Source organism: Ranitomeya imitator, chromosome 8, assembly GCF_032444005.1.
Source record: "Ranitomeya imitator isolate aRanImi1 chromosome 8, aRanImi1.pri, whole genome shotgun sequence".
NCBI lineage: Eukaryota > Metazoa > Chordata > Amphibia > Anura > Dendrobatidae > Ranitomeya > Ranitomeya imitator.
This window is the reverse complement of record NC_091289.1, coordinates 74,247,067-74,265,194: the sequence shown is the minus strand read 5'-3', so window position 1 is coordinate 74,265,194 and position 18,128 is coordinate 74,247,067. Positions and strand designations below refer to the sequence as shown.

At 45.6% G+C, this 18,128-nt stretch overlaps 1 protein-coding gene across 2 annotated transcripts in view; it reads left to right on the top strand.

Annotated features, from left to right (window-relative positions):
• EP300 (E1A binding protein p300) overlaps positions 1–18,128 on the top strand; it is a 163,265-nt gene that overhangs the window by 52,838 nt on the left and 92,299 nt on the right. For both annotated transcript variants that reach the window (XM_069737084.1, XM_069737083.1), the window contains exons 9-14: positions 2,416–2,533; positions 5,283–5,457; positions 6,097–6,174; positions 6,883–6,986; positions 7,719–7,901; positions 8,227–8,670. In XM_069737084.1, coding sequence (XP_069593185.1) covers positions 2,416–2,533; positions 5,283–5,457; positions 6,097–6,174; positions 6,883–6,986; positions 7,719–7,901; positions 8,227–8,670 — 1,102 coding nt within the window. The remainder of the gene's footprint in view (positions 1–2,415; positions 2,534–5,282; positions 5,458–6,096; positions 6,175–6,882; positions 6,987–7,718; positions 7,902–8,226; positions 8,671–18,128) is intronic.

Below are 18,128 nucleotides of genomic sequence, written 5' to 3'. Positions count from 1 at the left end.
TTAGGGTTGGGACTAAAGTTAGGGTTGGGGCTAAAGTTAGGGTTAGGGTTGGGGCTAAAGTTAGGGTTAGGGTTGGGGCTAAAGTTAGGGTTAGGGGCTAAAGTTAGGGTTTGGATTACATTTACGGTTGGGATTAGGGTTAGGGGTGTGGTTATGGTTGGGATTAGGGTTAGGGGTGCGTTTGGGTTAGGGTTTCAGTTAGAATTGGGGTGTTTCCACTGTTTAGGCACATCAGGGGCTCTCCAAACACGACATGGTGTCCAATCACAATTCCAGCCAATTCTGCGTTGAAAAAGTAAAAGTGCTCCTTCCCTTCCAAGCTCTCCCGTGCGCCCAAACAGGGGTTTACCCCAACATATGGCGTATCAGCGTACTCAGGAGAAAGTGGACCCCAAAATTTGTTGTCCAATTTGTCCTGTTACCATTGGGAAAATACAAAATCAGAGGCTAAAAAATAAATAATTTTTGTACAGTAGAAAAAAATGATTATTTTCACGGCTCTGCGTTATAAACTGTAGTGAAACACTTTGGGGGTTCAAAGTTCTCACAACACATCTAGATAAGTTCCTTGGGGGGTCTAGTTTCCAATATGGGGTCACTTGTGGGGGGGTTTCTACTGTTTAGGTACATCAGGGGTTCTGCAAAAGCAACTTGACGCCTGCAGACAAATCCATCTAAGTCTGCATTCCAAACGGCGCTCCTTCCCTTCCGAGCTCTGCCAAGCGCCCAAACAGTGGTCCCCCTTCCCCACATATGGGGAATCGGCGTAATCGGGACAAATTGGACAACAACTTCTGGGGTCCACTTTCTCCTGTTACCCTTGGGAAAAAAATTTGCGGTCTGAAAGATCATTTTGTGGAAAGAAAAAATGATTTTTTAATTTTCACGGCTCTACATTCTCAACTTTAGTGAAACAATTGGAGGTTAAAAGTGCTTACCACACATCTAGGTAAGTTCCTTAGGGGGTCTTCTTTCCAAAATGGGGTCACTTGTGTGGAATTTCCACTGTTTAGGCACATCAGGGGCTCTCCAAACGCGACATGGGTTCCGATCTCAATTCCAGCCAATTTTGCATTGAAAAGTCAAACTGCGCTCCTTCCCTTCTGAGCTCTCCCATGCGCCCAAACAGTGGTTTACCCCCATATATGGGGTATCGGCGTACTCAGTCAGGACAAATTGAACAACAACTTTTGGGGTCCAATTTGTCCTGTTACCCTTCGGAAAAAAAATAATTTGGGGCGAAAAGATAATTTTTGTGTTTTTTTTTTTTTTTTTGTTTTTTTTTTACAGCCCTACATTATTAACTTTTGTGAAGTACTTGGGGGTTCAAAGTGCTCACCACACATCTAGATTAGTTCCCTAGGGGGTCTACTTTCCAAAATGGTGTCACTTGTGTGGGGTTTCCACTGATTAGGCACATCAGAGGTTCTCCCAACGCAACATGGTGTCCGATCTCAATTCCAGCAAATTTTACATTGAAAAATCAAATGGCGCTCCTTCCCTTTCCGAGCTCTGCCGTGCGCCCAAACAGTGGTTTACCCCCACATATGGAGTATCGGCGTACTCAGGACAAATTGTACAACGACTGTTGTGGTCCAATTTCTCCTGTTACCCTTGGTAAAATAAAACAAATTGGATCTGATGTAAAAATTTTGTGAAAAAAAGTTATGTTCAATTTTTTTTAAACATTCCAAAAATTCCTGTGAAGCACCTGAAAGGTTAATAAACTTTTTGAATGTGGTTTTGAGCACCTGGAGGGGTGCAGTTTCTAGAATGGTGTCCCTTTTGGGCATTTTCTGTCATATAGACCCCTCAAAGTCACTTCAAGTGTGAGGTGGTCCCTAAAAAAAATGGTTTTGCAAATTTTGTTGTAAAAATAAGAAATCACTGGTCAATTTTTAACCCTTATGGTTTCCGAACAAAAAAAATGTTTCCAAAATTGTGCTAATGTAAAGCAGACATGTGGGTAATGTTATTTATGAACTATTTTGTATATGACTCTCTTAATTTTAGGGCATAAAAACTAAAAGTTTAAAAATTGCAAAATTTTCAAAATTTTCACCAAATTTCCATTTTTCCCCCACAAATAAACGCAAGTCAAAGAGAAGAAATTTTACCACTATCATAAAGTACAATATGTCACGAGAAAACAATCTCAGAATCACCAGGATCCATTGAAGCGTTTCAGAGTTATGACCTCATAAAGTGACAGTGGTCAGAATTGAAAAAAATGGCCTGGTCAGGAAGTTGAAAACAGGCTTCGGGGTGAAGGGGTTAAATCTGTCATTAAGATTTAATTATGGTTACTTGTCTATTGTACACTTCTTTGCTTTCCTTTTTTTCTGCTGTCTTTTTTTTTTTTCTAAATGCGAATGGAAAAATTTTATATATGTGCTTTTTTCCCCCTAATGTTAGAGTTCAAGCCATATTTCCAACTCCTGACCCTGCAGCATTAAAGGACAGACGGATGGAGAATTTGGTAGCCTACGCTCGTAAAGTGGAGGGTGATATGTATGAATCTGCGAACAGTAGGGTATGTCATTGTCAAATATCTCCTTTCAGAAAAACTGCTTTGTGTGTCTGCTCTTAACAGTTAATTTGTAAAATAAAAATACACTCTGTGGTCTCTTCCATGGTGTTCATGGCTACACTACGCATCACATTACACCTTGTAACCACATTCATATTTTATTTAGGTTTTAATTTCCATATATTATTGCTCTATTATTATTATATACAATATTAACCACGTGTACATATCTAAATGTTAACTGTTCCATCATAACTATAGCTAATACAACATAATACATTAATGAAATTATATGAACATGCTTGCACACACATATACATGGCCAAAATGTTTGACTGTCAAATTTTGGTTTTCACAAAGTTAGCTGCTCGTGTTTTTAGATTCTTTACTCCAACTTGTCTATGGTTACTGAAGGAGTTCTCAGCATTTCATACAGTGCTGACTTATCTTTCAAGTCTTCTGCAATTTGCCCTTGCAGCTGGATATCTATCCCCTTCCGTGCCAAATCCGGACTGGTGCTTGGAGTTTATTATTTGTTTTTGTTAACCCACCCACTTTTTTGAAAATTTACCACATGTTCTCAATGAGATTGAGATTTGGGGAGTTTCAATGTTTTGTTCCCCAATCCACTTAGTTTATCCTTTGTTATCACATTTGCCTTATGGATATGTTCCCATGATCCGGATATGCTGCGGGTTTCGTGCTGCGTACCTATGCTGCGTCAAACCCGCAGGCGCCAGCTGTTAAAGCATAGTGGATGGGATTTAAGAAGACGCCTGCGGAGACTGACATTTGGCATGTCTTTCCAGACCACATCACGTCAGTTTCACATCAATAGAATGTATTGAACGTGGTGAGTCCTCACAGTTCAGTGAACTTATGCGGATTTACCTGCGTTCAATAGACAGCAGCACTCTGGACACAGTGACCGTGCGCTTCATTCAATGTGCTGCTAGTTCCAGATTGTGGGCACACGGCCTATGACATGTTCTCCATCATGGTGGAAAAAGCATTGTTTATTGCCAAATTGCTCCTAGATTGTTGGGACCAGTTGCTCCTGAAAAATATTTAGATACTATTCTTTATTCATGGCAGGGTTCCTAGGTAAAATTGTGAGTGATCCATTACACTGGGCGAAAAGCAACCCCACACGTGAATGGTCTTAGGTTCTATTGTTGGCATGACAATAAGACTCCTGGTAGTACTTCCCTTTTCTTCACTGGACATTCAGTTAGCTTCTTGACACCAGGTCAGCCTCCTAAGATCTTTGCCTCACTGTGTTTGCCGATCCATTGACACCTGCCTGCACTCATTCCTGCGCAAGCTCTGGACTGTGGTAGAACTGATCTCGTAGCTAAATCCTTTTTTGAAGACCGTCCTGGCACTTACTGGACTTTCTTGGGTGCCCTTAAGCCGCTTTCACAGTATGTATCTCTCTGGCGTTTTTAAAGGGAACCAGGTTTGGCTGATATAAGATACAGCCACCACCTTTCAGGGCTTATATTGCAGCATTCTATAATGCTGTAAATAAGCCCCAGATCAGACCTGAAAGATAAGAAATATACGTTTTATTATATCTCCTTACGACGCCACCCACCTGCTTGCATCATGGCTCCCCTGCATCGCTTGTCTGCGCAGGCGTAGTTATATGCCCTGTTGAGGGCAAAGTAAAGTACTGCAGTGCGCAGGCGATGGGCCTCTGTGACCTTTCCCGGAGACTGCGCACTGCAGTACTTTTCAACAGGGCAGATAACTACGCCTGCACAGGAGTGCAATGCCGGGGAGCGATGAAGCAAGCATGCTGGTGGTGATCATAAGAAGATGGGAGGCGCCGGACCCGGTCCTGCGACACCCATCGGACTGGACTGCTCCCCGGGTGAGTATAATAAAATGTATTTTTCTTATCTTTCGGACAGGGGGCTTATCTGCAGCTTTATAGAATGCTGTATATAAGTCCTGAAAGGCAATGGCCGTATCTTATAATGGCCAAACCTGGTGACAGTTTTGCTTTAATGATCTGATAAATAGTTGATTTGGGAGCAGTCTTAGAATAAACTATTTCCTTGCCTGTAAAGCTCTTTTGATCAAAAGCAATAATGACTGCACATGTTTCTTTGGAAGTAAAAATGGTTAACAGAATAAGACAATAATTTCAAACACCAGCCCCCTTTTATACCAATCTGCTCTTATAATTCAATCAACATGACAGAGTGATATCCGCTGCCTTGTCCTTGTTAACACTTTCTTCTAGGAGAGCAAAAAGATCACAAACTGAGTGGGCCATTTTAAGGCAGCGCCGCAAATCACTGGAGGTTAGGTTTTTGTGATTTTAGTTAATTTTCATGGTAAGGAATGACTTCACAATTTTTTTGCAATTCATCTGATCATGTGCAATAATAGTGTAGAATTGATGCAAATTACCATTATAAACACTGAAGCTGCACACTTTGTGAAAACCAATAAATTGTTTGGTCTTAAACGTTGGCTATACTGCTACATCATTCTTTCTGCCAGACATCTCCAGTAGTGATCTGATAGCAATCAATAGCACATGGTCAGAATTTTGAAGGGTTTGGCAGCTAAAATTTTTTTTGTGGTCTTCCAAAAGGCAATTAGTGACTGTCCATGAAGTGTGTATGTATAAAAATGAATACATTTTATAAGGTAAACATTAAAAATTGTTCTTGTAATTATTTGACTGCCAGAACAATCAGGGACTTTAACACCACCTTGCTTTTTTATCTCCTTAAAGGCTGAGTATTACCATTTGTTGGCTGAGAAAATTTATAAGATCCAGAAAGAACTTGAAGAAAAGCGCCGAATTAGGATACAGAAGCAACATCTAATGCCCAATACTCCAGGCATGCCACCTGCTGCAATCAATCAGGGCTCGGGTATGCCATCGGCACAACCAGTCATGGCAACAAGTATGACTTAGTTTTTGATATTTTTCTCCCTCCTTATAAAAGAATAAAGTAATCCCATGTCTGACCCATGAGATGTATCACTCAGTGCATTGTGATGGCTATATCCCTCATAATGATCTGGTTCTACTGCTAATTTATCCAATAGATCAGGTGGGGGAGCAAGGCTTTTACCCTTTATAGCATCAATCCCTTGTCCCAGGGACTACAGTCAGATAGCGGACGTGTCAGTTGTCTGCAAGCCATGTTCAGATAATTGTCTAATTATGGCATCACTTAATTCCATTGCAATGGCAGAATGTCTATCGAGTGCCTCTTAACACATTTGGAAGTTTTACTTCAATGCAGATTGATTTAACACTGGCATGTGAACCACTAGTCCTCTTATTATTTGCCTTGTTCTGTGTTTTAATAGTTTGTACCTTCAGAATAAAAGCCCTCATTACAGCTAGATTGGCGTAAAAAAGGTTTCTCTTGGATTGGCCCTTTAGTTCAATCCAATCCAGTTAAAGTTCTCCCATCCCCACTCATTGATAAAGGTTTCCCACAGTTATAATAAGTGACAGTCAAGCATGTGTAAATTTCAATCTTTGCTTTGTTTTCTTTTCATTTATTTGCTTTCTGTGCTCATTATTTGTCTAGACGGCCCTGTGCAAGACCCAAACATGATGCGTGCAAATGTTCCAAGTCAAATTGTGAATCCCATACCAAGCCAATCAGGTAAAATGCTTACTAACATGTATTTGCCAGTGCAATCCACATGGAAATTCATTATGCAGATCTTTGGTGTCCAAAGTAGCAGCTCATCTAACAGAACTGTACCATAGAGGCAGTGATGGACAAGCAGTCCGCGCATGCACGTTAGTAACACAGGGGTTTTAATAGTCAGTCTCGTGTTCATTGACCGGATATTCCAGTCTCACGCATGCTGCAGATCAGCTGTGAATGTGACAATGTGGCCCCAATTAACCATGACCAGTGTTGGGTCACATCTTTCTTGATTAGAGGGCGTGTTGGAGTTAGACGCTCCTGATTCATCAGTAGATGTACATATCTTACTGTATCTGGCAAGTCTTAAACGTGGTGTGCTCTTTGCCACAAGTCATACGCCAGTCAAGGACTGGCATAAGATTTATAACATATAGTAGCTAAAACTTGTCATTAATTAGAACAGTGGGTTCCACCAACTTAGGCCAAGTTGGCCAAAACTGAAAACTTTAAATGTTGCTACTTTTCAAAGTGTTTTACACGAGATTTCTGACACAATCGATTTGACACATTAAGGCCTGTATGTTAAATGTGTTTCAAGTTACAGTAGCCTTGGAAAAAAATCATCGTAAGATGAAAATATCATAATCTAAGGCCATTGTTAATATCATGAGTAGATTTTTCTGGAGCGGTTCCTTAACCCATCTATTTTGATTGTAGTCATGAACCAGTTTGGTCCAGTGGGCATGCCATTGCAGTCGTTGGTACAAAGACATCAGGCACCACTAACCCAACATCAAGGACCACCTGCGCCTATCAATCAGGTTAGTTTATACAGACATACTGTGTGCCAGTTCAAAAATGGGAATTACGAAGCATCCAATGTTTACGAAGGTCATGGGGGCCTTTGTGGCCATTCTTCACTCCAAGGGCATAGTAAGTCATCCCCTATCTTGACAACCTCCTAATCGAAGCCCCGTTCTTCTGAGACTGTTCTGAAAGTCTTCAGATCACCCTCAACACATTTACCTGCCCTGCTTAGGCTGGCCTAGTAACCACGGCCGTAATCACTGGGTGCAGAGGCTAGTCCGAAGAGGAGACCTGTGAGCTGTTTACCTGTGTCCCCCAATTAAGGCTTCAAGAAAGAGATTTTATATTGAGAACAAAAAATCCTTCTTTTTGCATATTTTCCCTGTGAATGGCCCTGGTTTGTTTCAGGGCAGATTTTGCCATCTGCTCACCCTGTATGGCTGATGACCCAGCCTCTCTGGCACTTTCCCAGCATCACTGGCAGAAATAGCAATTTCTGATTCCTGATGATGTGTAAATACAGTGCTCATTCAGAATGTGTATACAGCAATGAGAGAAGACAGTACTAATATGTGGACTGTCCCGAGGGTGGCCAAGCAGTTAAATATCCGACTTCCCTTATTAATAAGTTAATTTGCTTGGTTTCAAATGTTTCTTCCACCCCTACAAACTTGTTTTCAAGATCTTGATCTGTTTAATATTTCTGTAATGTGTAATTGAGAAGTCCCCCTCCTGTTCCTCCGTAGCTGGCTTTCCCTTCCCGTATACCACAGCCTGCAGCCTTGGCTCCTCCTGTGCAGAATCAGTTTGTGTCGGCAAGTGCGTTCCAGCCGTCATCTCCCGTGATGAACAGTGGTGGGATGAATACGAGTAATTTAAATTCTTCTTTATCTGTACCACATTCGATAGGACAGAGTTCACCTTCACAGGTAGACCTTTGGACTTTTCATTTTTGCATTTTTTATTCTGAAAATTATGCAGTGAAAGTTGTGTTGCATAAGATTTTGTTGCATATGTCACGTTTTGCATTGCAATCGATGAAATGTAGCAGCACTCCGTACTACAGTGCCTACAATCAGCTTAAAAATTTTAAGATTTCTGTTTTGGTAAATTATAAAAACAAAAAAGTCTTTAGCACAGGTATTGCCGATTTCTAGAGATTGCAGCAGCGCAGGGACTTTGTGTGCCTCTCTATACTTGTATACATGCTTAATATTTGGAATTTTTTTAAATAATTTTTTTTTCTTTTTTTAGGCCCAGATGTCAAATATAGCTCACCCCGTGAGCTCCCCTGTCCTACCTCCTCCAGGGTCTTCTGTGAATCCGCTTCATTGCCCAAGTAATATCCAGCCCCCAATTCATCGTAATTCACCATCCCCTGCCCCAAGTCGCACACCAACACCCCATCACACACCTCCAGGTGTGGGGACACCGCAGACATCCATACCTTCTGAGCCTACGATGTCATCAACAGCATCTTTGCCTCAAATGCCATTACAGAACAGTGAGAGCCCGACGCCGCCTCCTCCACAGGCACCCCCTTCCTTGCCAGTTTCTGCTTCTGTCATTCCAGTTGGTGAGCAGTCTGTTCCTACACCACAGCAATCGTTAACAAGGCCTCCTTCTCAACCAAACTTGTCAACCCCAGTTTCCACCCCATCTGCTCCACCACCATTACAGCTTCATCCAAGCACTCCGGTAAGTCTTACGTACTGTCTGACTGCCAACGTTTGTTGCAGTGAGTCCTAATATCCAAAGTGAGAGTAAATGATTGCTAGATCAGTAATTCCAATTTTCACCTTCATAGGTTAGTTCAGGAATTTGAAAACCACCACTGGCACCTCGCTCCATTAAAGGGAATCTTTAAAGGAGTCTGTCTGCAGGGTTTTGCAATGTAATCTGTGGGCAGCATGAGGTATAGGGGCTGATACCCTGATATCAGTGGTTTCACTTACTAGACTGATATTGGTTCAATATTTTTGGTTGTGTTTTATCAGCAGTAGATTATCATGACCTGCCTGGTCATTTCCAGTCATGTCCCGACTGATTAGCAGCTTACTGTCAATACACAGTGTACACAGGAATCTGGGAATCGCTGGTGTGGGCGCGGTAACGTTCTGAGGTCTGCTACATCTTAAAAATGATGCATCACAGCTGTTGCACCCAGAAAACTAAGTGACAAATCTTTGCAATTCGGGTCATTCTTTGGATTATGCGGCTTTTAGATGAAGTAGTAAAAGCCTGGTGATGAATTCTCTATAAAGGGAACCTGTCAGCAGGATTGTGCACAGTAACCTACAGACAGTGTCAGTCACACCCCTCCTACCCCTGCCCCCCACAGACCGCTCTGGAGCACGAGCATATCATGATCTCAAAACTGAAAATGAAGATTAAACAACCACCACACATTTCGTTAACCAAGGTATCATTGTAATCCGTATAATGGCACCGACCTGACACTGTAGGTTAGGCTACTTTCACACTAGCGTCGGTACGGGCCCGTCGCAGTGCGTCGGGCCGACGCATACTGTGAAATAAAATCACAACGGGGGCAGCGGATGCAGTTTTTCAACGCATCCGCTGCCCCATTGTAAGGTCTGGGGAGGAGGGGGCGGAGTTCCGGCCGCACATGCGCGGTCGGAAAAAGCGGAACCGACGGACAAAAAAAAACGTTGCATGCAACTTTTTTTGTCCCGACCGACAGCAAAAACATGACGCATCCGTCACACGACGGATGCAACGGGTGGCAATCCGTCGCAATGCTTCGCTAATGAAAGTCTAAGGAGAAAAAACGCATCATGCGGGCAACTTTGCAGGATGTGTTTTTTCTCCCAAACGACGCATTGCGACGGAGGCCAAACGACGCTAGTGTGAAAGTAGCCTTACTGTGCACAATCCTGCCGACAGGTTCCTTTTAAGAGTGATTGCTCATGCTGCAGTTTGTTACATGCTGTCGAGACTCCTACCACCATGAAACCAAATAGAATGGCCACTGCCTATCGTGGCAGACTCCTATTCTCGGTCCCCTGATGAGCCCTGACATTAGGAGGGGGTGAAACGCATAGGGACAAGGGACAGATAAGTGATCCACTGTGATCCTCAATATAAGCTTTGTTTATTGTCTATGACCTATGATTATTTAAATTTAATCTACCTGTTTTTACTATGGTATTGAAGCCCTGGAGTTATGCTATGAAGACACCATGGTTAAACAACTAGTTATTACCTATTCAGTCTGCAGAAGTTGGTAGATACAGTTGATTGTTGTATTGAAGGCGCTATGACTAAGTGATTAGCTCCTATTTTTTGGCTTGCAAAAGTATGGTATACACAACTGATAATTTATGTAAAGATACCTTAAATATTGAAATCTATTAAGGTTTGTCAAAATGGGGCTTGTATATAGGCACCTTAAATACTCTACTAACTGTTGGTGATTCACAGCTACAGATACTAGCTACTCACCCATCAGATAATTGCCAATTGAGACAGTGCCCCCATGACAGGCAGAGTGATCATTTTCTGATAGATATATATTATTTTTTTTTTCTTTTTTTTTTTTGAATTATTTGTTTGAAAAGTCTTTGATATATATATATATATATATATATATATATATATATATATATATATATATATATATATATATATATATATCATTTTTTTTTTTACTGAGCTCTATTTTACTCTGTTAATATAGAAATCATCAGTGTCATTTTTTTTTTTGGGGTGGTACACTGGTCAGATTATTCAGTGACCTGCCTCCGTTTTAAAATTCCACACCTCCGCCATTATACGGCGGGTGTGCAGTGCGTCAGCGACCTCCGTGAAGGTCTTCAATAAAATGGTGCTGTTGGTGACGCATTCGCAGATTGAGATTTCGACTCAATACATTTTTCACAGAGCTGAGATCTCAATCTGCCCATCTGGCATCATTTTTATTGAAGTCCTGCTTACAGGACACAGACTCACTGTGCAACCGTTGCACACACAATGATGAAATGGAATTTTATATAATCGGTGACCTGCATGAGAAACGGGCGGCTTGTGAGGGGGTTGCGGAGAACGAGAAGACGACCCTGGACCCACTTCCCACCCTGAAGCACACAAAACATCATTTCTCTACCGCTTCATTGGGGGACACAAAAAACCATGGGTGTATGCTGCTGCCACTAGGAGACTGACACTATGCACAAAAAAAGTTAGCTCCTCCTCAGCAGTGTACACCCCACCGACCGACACTAGGATATTCAGTTTAGCTTGGTGTCAGTAGGAGGTGGACATGGGTCTTTTACTAGACCCATATCTATCTTAGTGTTCTCTCTTACCTCTGGAGGGATACAGTGTGAACAGTCACAACTGTACTCCCAAGTAGAGACGGAGTACGGCGTGTACTGCCACCCCGTATCCTCATATGTCTGGTCGGCAGGACCCTAACACAGAAGAGTGTTTAGGTGATCCAAACATGGTACTGGCCCCTGTCTCCTACCCACTCGCCCACCAGAGCCTGTCGGTTTCAGGAGGCATGGACATCCCACATTCCCAAGAGGCTTGGACGTCCAAAGTCTGGATGGAGAGGTACATTTCCCTTTCTTCTCTCTGACAGGTGCCCAGAGGTATCAGGGAAGAAGATAAAAAGAAAAACAGTAGGATGAACATGGATGAGTTTTTACTGCCCCCCTATTCCCCTAGTTGTTTGTTGTTAAAGGGTTCGTAGTTAGAGGGGCTTTCCTTTTCCCCTAACTTTTATTCAGAGTCTGTAGTACAGGGGCCTTCCTTTTAAATATAGGTTGTTTTTTTATCTATAGTGGGCCCATTTACCCCTTCATTCTGGGTTACCCTTCATTCTGGGTTACCTCACAGGCAGTCTGGGCCTCTCCTGTCTCCGGGGCATCGGTTATAAATTTAGGTCCCGACTTCAGTGCGGCCTAACTCCAGCAGTTAGCTCCACCCCTTCTCGGTATCTTCGAGCAGGCTTTTTTCCCACCTGTCCATAGCACGCCCTCTCCTACTGTTTCTGGCAGTTAGCTCCACCCCTTCATCTTGGACGTTCAGGGCTCCTGGGCGTTGCTCTGTCCCTCCTCTTGTTTGCGGCATATAGCCACCTCCCCGCTGTTAGCTCCACCCACTTCCCGGTTGTAGCTCAGCCCATTTTCGGTCTTGCCGTGCGGGCTTTTGAAGTGACGCCCCCCCTCTTCTCCTTCTGCGCGGTGCGCGCTTTCTCCCTTCGGGCCTTCCCATTCTTCCCTGTGGTTGCCATTTGCCGGCATCCGGTCCCGCAAGGTGGCATCTCTGTAGGGAACTCTCTCTTCTCCACGATTATCCTGCAGCCCTGGTTGTCTCCTGGAGCCCTCTACAGTCCGGAAGCAGACCTCAGGACCTGCATCTTCCTGTGAGTAGCTCTGCAGACTGACTCTCCCTCTTCAATCTCCTTTTGTCCCCTAACATTCTGGCATCAGTTAGCGGGTCTGCTTCTCATCCTGCCTAATCCTAAAGGAGAGCGCTCTCGCCCTCCTGCCTCCTCTTCTTCCTCTGCTCTTGTCAGACACTTAGTTTGCACCACATGTAATTGCAAACTCCCTTCAGGCCAGTCCACTTTCCTTTGTCAGGATTGCAGCAGCGCCCCTGCTACCCAGTAGTCCCTTTTTGTCTCAGGAGCGAGTAGTGCCCCAATCCCAGTGTGGGCTACCTCTGTCACAGTCAGTCACGGACCTCACCAAGGTTTCGCAGTCCCTGTTGGCCTATCCTCAACAGATTTTCCCTTCCTGCCTCCACCATTACTAGCGGATTGCAGAAGTCTCCGGCTGGGCCTACCTTCAGGGGCCATAATAGATCTAGGCGGGAGCATCGTTCTAGTCCTTCCTCCTCTTCCCCCCTCTCTCTCCCCCTGACCTCTGCCGACTGACATCTTTTTCCCAGTCCTCTTCCCTGGAGTTTGCTATGGCAGTTTCGGATGTACTGTCCAAGGATTACTCAGGCTCGGATTCTCACCCGGCCTCTAATAGAAGAGACATGGTTCAGAGTCGCATTGCGGCTGTCAACCAGACATTTTCTTTAATTCTATAACAGTGTCTGCAACCCCATTTTTCCATTATTGCACACTTAAAGTGGTATTCCCATACCCAATATCCTATCCCAATATGTAGTAGTAATAATATTAGCAAATACCTCCAATTATAAATGTAGTATAGATTTCTCCAATGCCTCATTGGGGGACACAGGACCATGAGTGTTATGCTGCTGCCACTAGGAGGACACTAAGCAAATACAGAAAGAATAGCTCCTCCCCTGCAGTATACACCCTCCTGCTGGCTGTAAGTCAACCAGTTCTTGCTTAGTGTCTGTAGGAGGCACTTGGGTCTGCTTTCAGACACCACCGTTTTTATTTAAATTTTTTTACTTTTTATTCTATTTTTTTTCCCTTAACGGAGCGAATGGGGGCGACGGATCCTTTCTAGGTTCCGATCTCCCCCGAATCATCAACAGGCAAGTACGTGGAGCGTCCCTCCCGTATCCTTTTCTGCAACATTGGATGCCAGCCCTGAGCTCACCTTACGGGCGATGGTTCCTTCGCGTTGCGATCTCCCCCCTCCATAGCAGGCCACCACATGGAGTAGTCCTCCATCTACCTCTCCTGGAGCCAGGTGCATAGCCGGACATAAATATGTATGGCTTCTGTGCAGGCCCCCACTGCATCACCACTGATATAGCGGATGATGCAAGAGGCAGAAGCTCTCAACCCCTTCCTTGACTATGGCGATGGTGGATTGAGCACCGGCCCACCGCATCTACCGTGAGTACACTGCGGGGGCCGAGGCACTGCGGGGTATGGGAGGTCCGCACCTTAAAGCCCGGGTCCGTGGGTGGTCCGCAGTGCGGCAATTCAATGAAGGCGTGTGGCTTAAGAATGATGCTAATAGCGGTCCCGGTGCTACAGGCCGCAACCGCAGGTTTTCAAATTTAGCCCCTGACTTTTCCCCTTCATACAGGCCGGAGTTTTGGCAGCGCCTACCGGCAGTTACCGACGCCCACTCTTTCTGGCGCTTCTCCTTCCCTGAGAAGCGCTCTCACTTCTTGATCTCGGCGGCCATCTTGGTACACCCACAGGGCTGATGCTGCAGCGCTGCTCCAGCCTTTTGAATCACAGCCTTCAGGACGAGCGATTTTCGTGCATACACTGCGGTCCTCCCCTGGGGACTCAAGACACAGGGCCTGGGTAAGCTGCAGAAGCATAGCTTAACCCTTCCCCTGTTAGTAAGCGCTTTCCTCAAGGCTATGCTATGTCTCAATCAAAGCCTCACAAAAATTCTGGGAAGACCCACACTGTGTTCTTCGCCGCATGTACCTCTTGTAAGGTGTCATTACCCCGAGGTCACAATACTGCATTATGCACAGCTTGTGAACCAGTGACTGCTCAGGAACCACCTGTTATTGATACCAAACCCAGTGAGCCTAGTCCCCCTGAGTGGGCTACCTCCCTTTCCTGGTCTATGGCATCTCTGGCAAAAGCGTCAGACTCGTTCCGAGACCCTTCCTCTAAGCAGGGCACTATTACAGACGATGCTTCCGATAGTCAGAACCCCTCGTACTCCAGGGGTCAATCCCCTTCCATTTGTGCCAGTAGAGAACCTGTTTCAGAGGACGATTCTGACCCGTCACTAGATCAGGAATATCATCACGATCAGGAGACTCTCGACTCTCTAATTGAGTCGGTGAATAAGGCTTTGAGACTTGAGGAGGAACCTTTATCTAAAACTGATCATGCCGTGCCCTTTAAAGAGGACCAAGCGAGCTCAGTGTTCGCCACTCATCCCGAATTTAAGGAAATCGTTAATTCTCACAAGATCCGTCCAGATAAATGATTCACAGGGCAAAAGCCCACGGAGTCAAAATATCTTTTTGCCCAGGATCCAAGAAAAGACTGGTGGCAGTCTCCCCCGATCGCGCCTGGCTACTAAATCTGTTTATCCTCTTCAGAGGGTGCCTCTATTAAAAACCCAACCGATCGTCAGATCGACAATATGGCGCGTTCAGCCTTTGAAGCCTCAGCAGCCACACTCTTCCCATCTTTTGCTGCTATGTGGGTGGCTAAGGCTGTGACCCACTGGGCTGAGGTCTTGTCTTCAGCAGTGCAGGATACCAATTTTCCCCCCAACCCCCCTACCCCCCCCCCCCCCCCCCCCCCCGAGATAGCAGACCTTGCTACTCAGATAGCCAGAGCTGGAGATTTTGTAGTGACCGCGTCCCAGGATGCCGCTAGCTGCCCTTCTCAATCAGCAGCAAACGCCATCACCATTTGGAGGTCCTTATGGCTCAGGGTCTGGCGTGCTGATTCTTCTTCGAAAAAGTCATTGACTTCTCTACCATATCAGACCGGTCGCCTTTTTTGGCGAAAAGCTCCACCAATTAATTTCTGACGCCACTGGGGGGAAGAGTAAAACTTCTTCCACAACCCTCTTGGCCCTTTCGGAACCTGCAACCACAGGCTCGGTCCCAATTTTTTCGTTACAACTCAAACTGGTCCTCTACTTCCACATCTCCCAGTTCCGGCCGGGCACAACGTGGAGACATCGGTTCCCTGGCCCCTTATAAACCTTCCCCTTGATGGAAAGGCAGGCCTAGGCAGTCGGGATCCAGAGGCTCCAGAACGGGCAGATCTTTCCACAGAAGGACTCCCTGTGGTATCCAGGGAACACGCTCAAAGTAGGCGGCCGCCTGCTTTCCTTCAGTGCCGCGTGGCTCTGTCGTTCACGACGAGTTAGTCCACTACCTAGTGTCCTCCGGATGCAAGATCGACTTCTTACACGTCCTCCAAACAGTTTTTTTTCCTGTCTTCTCCTCTCAGGGCAAAAGCATCAGAGTTCTTCCAAGCTATAAGCTCTCTGAGAAAGGACGGAGTTATTATTCCGGTTCCTCAAAGCGGAAGGTTTCAAGGTTTTTATTCAAACCTCTTCATTGTTCCAAAGGAGGACGGTACAGTACGGCCCATACTGTACCTAAAACTGCTGAACAAGTTCGTCAGGGTGCGGCGGTTCCGGATGGAATCGCTTCGTTCTGTCATCGCCTCCATGGAAAAAGGTGACTTCCTGGTGTCTATAGACATCCAGGACGCGTACCTCCACATTCCTATTTTACCTTCTTACCAAAGGTTTCTTCGCTTCGCAGTTCAGGAAGAGCACTTTCAATTCGTTGCTCTGCCCTTCGGCCTCGCCATCACCCCCAGGGTTTTCACCATGGTCATGGCAGCTGCCGTGGCCATACTAAACACCCGAGGAGTGGTGGTGCTACAGTATCTAGACTATATCCTCATCAAAGGCCCCTCTTTCCGCACCTGCGAGGAGGCCGTGAACATCACAATAGATACTCTCTTGTTTAGGTTGGAAGATGAACTTCAAAAAAAAAATCTTCCCCAGCACTGGCTCAGCGAATTTCCCTTTGCTAGACTCATCCCGGGTATTGGTTCTTCTTCCCCCCGGAAAAGATCTCGGTTTTACAGCGAGAAGCTCAGCTCTCACCCTCGCACTCACTCTCTGCACTTCAGTATGAGAGTTCTCGGCAGGATGGTAGCAGATATGGAGGCGGTTCCATTTGCTCAATTACACCTCTGCCCCCTACAGCATGCCCTGCTGGCTGTTTAGGGCAGGAACCTGTTCTCTCTCGACCGTCGGTTCCTCCTTCCCCGGTGAGTCAGACAGTCTCTCAGGTGGTGAACGGTGAAATCCTCCCTGAATCAAGGGAAGTAATTTCTTCCAGTACATTCGTTAGTTCTGAAAACAGATGCCAGTCTTCTAGGCTGGGGAGTGGTGCTCCTTCATCACACTGCTCAGGGCTGCTGGTTCCCCCAGGAATTACGTCATCCGATCAACATCTTGGAAATTCGGGCAATCAGGTTGGCGCTTCTCCAATTCCCTCCCTTCCTAGCGGGTTGCCCAATCAGGATTCTGTCCAACAACGCCACTGCAGTGGCATACATCAACCGACAAGGGGGAACCTGCAGCAAGGCAGCCATGATTAAGGTCGGCCACATCCTCTGATGGGCCGAGGAAAACCGCTCTGAGTTCTGCAGTTCACATCCCGGGTGTGGACAATTGGGAGGCAGATTTCCTCAGTCTTCAAGGCATCGACTCCGGGGAGTGGTCTCTCCATCCGGAGATCTTCCACCAGATCTGCTGTCGTTGGGGAATTCCGGATGTGGATCTGATGGCCTCACAGCTAAATTCCAAACTTCCCGACTCCACAGCTTGGTCCCACGATCCGTCAGCCATCGGGGCAGATGCCCTCGTACTCCCATGGCATAATTTTCGGCTTCCGTACATATTTCCTTTGCTTCCTTTACTGCCGAGAGTCATCAAGAAGATCAGAGCGGAGAGGTAATCCTGATTGCGCCAGATTAGCCGCGCCGGGTGTGGTATGCGGAACTCGTTCAACTAGTCGCAGACATTCCCTGGTGATTACCGAATCGCGCAGACGCTGTCTCAGGGCCCCATTTACCATGATCAGCGCTAGAAAGCCTTCATCTATGCGTATTTATCATCGCACCTGGAAGACCTTCTTCTCATGGTGCAATGACTGAGGATGTTCTCTCCTTTTTTTCCATTTTCGAATTCTTACAAACTGGTTTGGACTTGGGTCTTGCCCTTAGTTCTCTCAAGGGGCAGGTTTCAGCCCTAATCTGTTCTGTTCCAACGCAGGATTGCCAACAGATTACAAGTCAAGACGTTTATTCAGGGAGTCTCCCATCGGGTGCCCCCCTATAAGATGCCGTTGGAACCATGGGTCCTTAATCTGGTCTTCAGAGTTTTGCAACAGGCTCCTTTTGAACCTCTACAGGAGGTTTCCCTGTCTTTTCTTTCATGGAAAGTTGCTTTCCTAGTTGCGGTCACCTCTTAGACGAGTCTCCGAGCTGGCGGCTTTGTCTTCTCAAGTTCCGTTTCTGAATTTTCATCAGGATAAGGTGGTGTTGAGAACATCCCCGTCCTTTCTACCGAAAGTTGACTCCTCTTTTCATCTCACTGAGGAGATTGTTTTTCTGTCACTCTGTCCGGCACCAGTACATCACGTCGAAGGCCCTGCACACACTGGATTTAGTGAGAGCTCCTAGGAGATACGTCTCACGAACAGCGTCTTTCCGCAGGTCAGAACCCCTGTTCGTGCTC